The sequence below is a fragment of the Uloborus diversus genome, chromosome 8 (genome assembly GCF_026930045.1).
Source record: "Uloborus diversus isolate 005 chromosome 8, Udiv.v.3.1, whole genome shotgun sequence".
In the NCBI taxonomy this organism is placed as follows: Eukaryota; Metazoa; Arthropoda; class Arachnida; order Araneae; family Uloboridae; genus Uloborus; species Uloborus diversus.
In genome coordinates, this window is record NC_072738.1 from 83756269 (window position 1) to 83762268 (window position 6000).

The window sequence follows — 6000 nt, forward strand, 5'->3', positions numbered from 1 at the left end:
TTGAACTGTTCAAAATTGGACAAAAAGTAGTTCAAATCAAAATCTGGGAATCAGGTGTCCTCGCCGAGAACTTTCGAACAAAAAAAAAGTTTTTTCGAATCGGACTATTCATTCAGAATTTAATAGGGAGGACAGACAGACAGACCGACATACATTTTCCCTCATCTCAATACCCTATTTTCCAATTTTTAATTTTTCCATATTTATTTAATAAATTTTATTTATTTTTGCCCTTTTTTTTTGCTATATTTTTAAGAAGCACTAAGCCTTCTTTCATGCTTTCTTCTTTTCTTTCTGACTTTTACTGGGAAAGTAGGCTAAAAATGAATCGAAAGAAAAGACCAATTTCTTTTCTTTGCTTGAACTTATCAATATAACTATCCAGATATTCGTATTTTTAAGCAGCCATATTGCTTTTATCGTGTATGTGTAGTGTATTGATTTTGAGGAAATTGAAACCAATATCTTTAAGTTAATTTAAAGAACATGCTTCTTGTTCTTAAATCGTTGCGATAAAGCTCATCTTAGCCATTTATCAACATGTGTCAGTAAATAAACTAAAACTTAATGTAAAATACATCAGAGTAATTTTTCAATTTGTTTCTTTTAAGTTGTCATTTCAAGATGCCACTTTCGTGTTTGATAACTGATATTAAAAGCAACCAACTCGGCATGCAATAAATTTGGGAAGAAAATTCCATTCCATAAACTTTTTCTTTCACTTTGCGACGCTTAAAAATCCGAAATCGAACGCCACGTTTCACAACTCCCCATCATTCATTGCGACTCCGGTAATTATTGCCCACCGTTCCGATTCTTTTTTTTTTTCTTTATCTCACCTCTTTTTTAGTTTTTCTTTACCCACCACCTATTCACTGCACCCGTAGCCGTTGTTTGGGTTCCACGACATTGTCTCTGCCCCATTCATTATTTTTCCACTCTGTCCCAGGAATCGATTTCCTTAGCAAGGAACCTCCTGTGCTATCTTCCTCAACCAGTTTGTTTGAATTAGTTTTCGGGACTCTTTTAAAACTTCACATCATTCGGATGGAAGATAGGGGCAGGTTGGAGCAAAATGCAAGCTCTGCCCGAAGTTATTGGGCTTCGGCAAATGGAACCACATTTGTTTTTTAATCGATTTTTATGAGACACTTTATTTGTGATGTTATTTTTGTAATCTTTAATGAAAAACTTCTTGTCACTATTTCAGCATCTAAGAACAAGAATCAGCTTTATTTAACTCAGGTGTGTGTAAAGAGTTGTAATCGTTGACCTTGATCTCATCGTGATGACAAGGACTTTTGAGGGAAACTCGAGCTGTGCAATGGATACAAAAATCAAATTGTTAAAAAAAATGTATCAATTAACTCATTAAATCACAAACAAAACTAAATTAATCAAGTCTTGTCGGTATTTCAACATCTTAGAAGAAATCTTCCCGTTCCCTATTTAACCTAATTGGATTTAAAGAGTTGTTCTTGTTGGCTTTCACCTGAACTATAGTTAGGACAAACCATGACAGCGCTTAAATCTTATAGGCCGTGGCAATCACTGAAATTCATGACAACAAAGAGGGCGCTACAGACTCTCTCTGTTTTATGTTCTTACAATCAAAATGTCCAATCCCTGTTCAATCAAAAATAAAGGAACTTTGAAACGTTGTCATTAATTGATGAATACACAGGATTGGGTTCAGCGCCTCCGGCGGTCAAAATAAGCGACATATGAAGTTTCGCAGTGATTGGTGGATACGCAGGATTGGGTTCAGCGTCTTTTGCGGTTAAAACAGGCGACATATAAAGCTTCGCATTTTTCCAGAAGAGCAGATCATCTTAGGCTACTAATTGCATCGGTTTAACACAGAAAATTCATAAATTGTCTAGGCCCGTAAGTATAGGCGAATTAAGTGCGGCCGTGGACAAACCTAACTTTACTGTAAAAACAATTCAGAAACGTTCCTGGAAAATAATGTGCAGCTGATGTGCCCAATTTCTACCAGTAACATACCTTACAAGCACCAGAAACGTTTTTCTCTAAAACTCGGTAACCTTCCTAAAAATTTCAGAAAATCTTCCCGTTTGTAGTCAGTCGTGTATCTGGAATTTTAGAGTAAACTTCGGTAGGTATCATGTAATAGCTTGGCACCTTCCCGATTTATTAAGAAAGTTCCGTAAGTAGCATTGCAAACGTGGCCAAAGCAAATCCAGAACTGCATGTACGTATGGAGAAATTTACTTGCTTGCTTGCAGCTCTTGGCAAAGCAACGTAGTCCTACTTATTCGCCCCCTTTGGGAGCTTAATTAGCATGGACGAGCCGTAATCGAACTGAATCCGATACACTTTATTAATACGTTCAGTTAATCTTTAAACTGGGAGCTAAAAATATTTTTCACAACAGTGAAAAGTCTGCATTCGTAAAACTTATAGCAATTCAGAAAACTTTTTGACAATGATACTTGGTTTTTCCAGGAAGTGGATAAAAACCATTACAATCCCGAAACGTAACACGGAAATACTCAGTAACATTTCAGAATTTTTTAGTGTTGGCAAAGTCGTAAAACTGTTGTTAGTATCTGCCTAGCATTTACAGTGCTGTCAGAATAATCGTGCAGCAAATATAGATGAAAAGGACTTTCGAATCAATTAATTTTATAATACATACAAAAATTCAAATTCCTTAAAAAATGTATCAATGAAATCATAATTGGGTTTACTAAATAAGAATTTTTTTTTATATAAATACAAACATTTCATTTAATATTGAAGAAGTCCTGTCTGAAGAGACCTTAGAGCAGGATCTATAAATAGAAGGTCCAAGTCCAATCATTGACTCATAAAAAGTTTGGACAAAGATCTCAAGTCACGTGACTTAACAGCGACGAATGGTTGACACGTTGTGATGAAAATAGCGAAAGAAACCGGATCTCTTCCAACGCTTCGCCTTGAAATTTATCACGTGACTTGGTTTCTATGTTTCACGAACGAAAGTTTACTCTCCCTCTATTTTATCTTTTCTGAATTGGAAGAGACATTAATAAGGATATTAAACGGTTCAAATTGTTCCTACCTACATAGTTTAATTTCTGAATACGTATAAATCATTTCATGTGTTTACTCGGTTGAGATAGTTCTAAGTTACAATTAAATGAAAATATTCATTAAAACTTCATAAATTTTCTCCCGGTCTCAGCTGGATTAAAATGTTCTCCTGATGAAAATGCAATCGTTTAATGGATACAAAAATTTAAATTGATGTACAAAAACATATTTATTACAACTGAATTTCCTCATGGTATGGTATATTTTCTAACATGCAAAAAATATTTTTTTTTTTTGCTTGAATTGCATTTAATTCATTCTGTTCTTTAATTGTTCGATGAATGCATAAGTTTGGATTTTTTTTTTATTTATTATTTTTTTTAATAATAAACAAAAGTTATAAGAACAGTATGATTTGGATTTTGAATAAAGGCTAATATCTTCACCTCTCTCTTTATTGTTAAATTGGGTCCAGACCGGACATTGTTAAGAAACACAGACTTATAACCAGAAGTCACAAAAATAGTTATAAGTCTTTATGTGTATCTGTTTTTTATGGTGGTAGAATGATATGCTTCAGACAAAGTGTGAGAAAAAATCTATGATCAAGCAGAATCGAACTCGATTTAATTGAATTTTAGCAATGCTATCAGTTAAATAGAAATCGTTTAAAACTAGATGCCTTTAAATTGATATAATTCTGGTATAATTTCGCGAAAATATTATACAATGCATTTAAGAAGCTACTATATGAGCTGAAAATAATCTTTTATTTTTCAATGACGGTGTTCTGTAATTTACATTTAACAATATAGTAAAATTTCCGCCTAAACTGTTTCGTTGAATTAGAATGACTAATTAAAAAATATCGGAGTTTAATGCTAATAGGACAATGCATTCCATTAATCAAATTAACATTGTATTTTATCTACAAAAACACCTGTTAATTGTTTTTTTTTCCTCTAGAAATCTAAATACTAAACTTTTTTTTTAAATATCTTTCTTATAACTCAGTAGAATTTAAACTTATCAGTTTGTTCTTATTTTGTTTTGACTATTTAAGAATGTTTTCAAAATATGATACGAAATGAAAAGTTTCAACAGTACATTTTATTTAGAGAACTGGTAAATAAATGTATAAATTGGCTGGTAAGGAAGCAATGTTCAGTCCATATCAAATTTTAACATCCACAGAAAAAGTTAAAAGTTTTCTCCTTCATGATACATCTTGTATGCTGGTGTCTGTGTTACAAAGCTTTTAAATAATTAATTTAGTAATTCAGTCTTAGAATAAAAGAATCTAATCGAGATGGACACAGGGGGATGAAATTAGTAGTGGTACATAATAATGTTTTTTAGAGAAAGAGTAGTTTAACTTAAGAAATGCTTTTACGTCATTAAATAAAATAAACTCAATGCTAACTGTACATTCCTCAGCTATGGTAACATATGTATTATCCAGAGGTTGTGACATTGTTAACTATGCATATTGTTAACTAAATGAATTTAGTAGGAAGTCTTCTTCCCTTGAGTCTTAGAAAGGATTAAAGCATACTTGATTTAATGTATATATTGTCGCATCAAAGCAACAGTAGGATATCTTTCTGTTATTCCTGGGATTAGATGTCTTACTGAAGGTTTTCCTTGAATTAAATGCCATACTGTTGTTCCTGGAATAAGATGTATGACTGTTATTCCTGGAATAAGATGTATGACTGTTATTCCTGAAATTAGATGGCTTACTGTTATTCCTGGGATTAAATATCTTACTGTTATTCCTGGAACTAGATGTCTTACTGTTATTGCTGGAATTAGATGTCTGATTGTTATTCTTTTGATTAGGTATCTTACTGTTGCTGTGAGGCTACAAAGTTACAGATCATCTGTTTACATGTGTTAATATTTTGCTGAACGTGTCATTTTATTCAGTTTTAATACATTTCTTCTTTCTCTTCCAGGTTATGGCAACATAGCTCCCCGCACTAATTGGGGGAAAATCGCCACCATTGTTTATGCCATCATTGGTATTCCCTTGATGTTGCTCTACCTCACCAACATCGGAGACATTCTTGCCAAATCCTTCCGTTACGTCTATGGACGAATATGCAGTTGTGGTTCCAGTGACCCCTACAAGCGCCGGCGCCATCACAACAACCACCATCCCTCCGAGAACTATCGCGTGCACCATATTGTGGCACACAACTCTCCAAATAGGCACCACCCGAACTCTGAGCCAGGTGTTCAAGACAAACTGCGCATGCCCAGCGAAGATGAAGTTCGAATAGAGAACATGCCGGATTTAGACCTGGACTTAGACTACGAGAAACCTAGAGTATCTGTTCCAATAACTTTATGTCTTCTCATCTTAGTGGGATATATATCGGGTGGGGCTGTTTTGTTTTCCCTTTGGGAAGGGTGGGGATTCTTGGACGGATCCTACTTTTGTTTTGTGACGCTGAGTACAATTGGTTTCGGTGACCTCGTTCCAGGGGATTCTGTTGTATCAGACGAAGGAACTCAAGAAAAGCTTGTTATATGTTCGTTATACCTCTTGGTGGGGATGGCTCTGATTGCTATGTGCTTCAACCTCATGCAGGAAGAAGTCATCCACAAAGTTCGAAACTGTGGGAGAAGAATCGGTATGATCAAAGACCAGGAGGAAGAGGATGACATGGGCTGACGATACTGGTAGTTAGAAAATGGTTCACAAGTTCACTGTAACGAATCATTTCTTTGAAATGGATAGTGTGTTAGAACTCCGTGCCACAGAACGGATGCCCTTCCCTGATGGAATCAAAATGTTGTTCTTCTTCAAAAATGTTCAAACAAATAGGATTTCAAGAATTTTTATACGAAATGCTTATAGGACACACCGTATGAGTTCTTCAAAAGACACTGTAGTATCTGCGTGCTTGATGGTATCAGGTAACATGATCAAAACAGATACTGTTGTGTTTATAT

General features: G+C 34.6%; 1 protein-coding gene across 1 annotated transcript in view; it reads left to right on the plus strand.

The window, feature by feature from the left end:
- LOC129228453 (potassium channel subfamily K member 18-like) overlaps positions 1-5719 on the plus strand; it is a 32459-nt gene extending 26740 nt beyond the window's left edge. The window contains exon 2 of the mRNA XM_054863134.1: positions 4969-5719. Coding sequence (XP_054719109.1) covers positions 4969-5719 — 751 coding nt within the window. The remainder of the gene's footprint in view (positions 1-4968) is intronic.
- Positions 5720-6000: the final 281 nt, after the last annotated feature.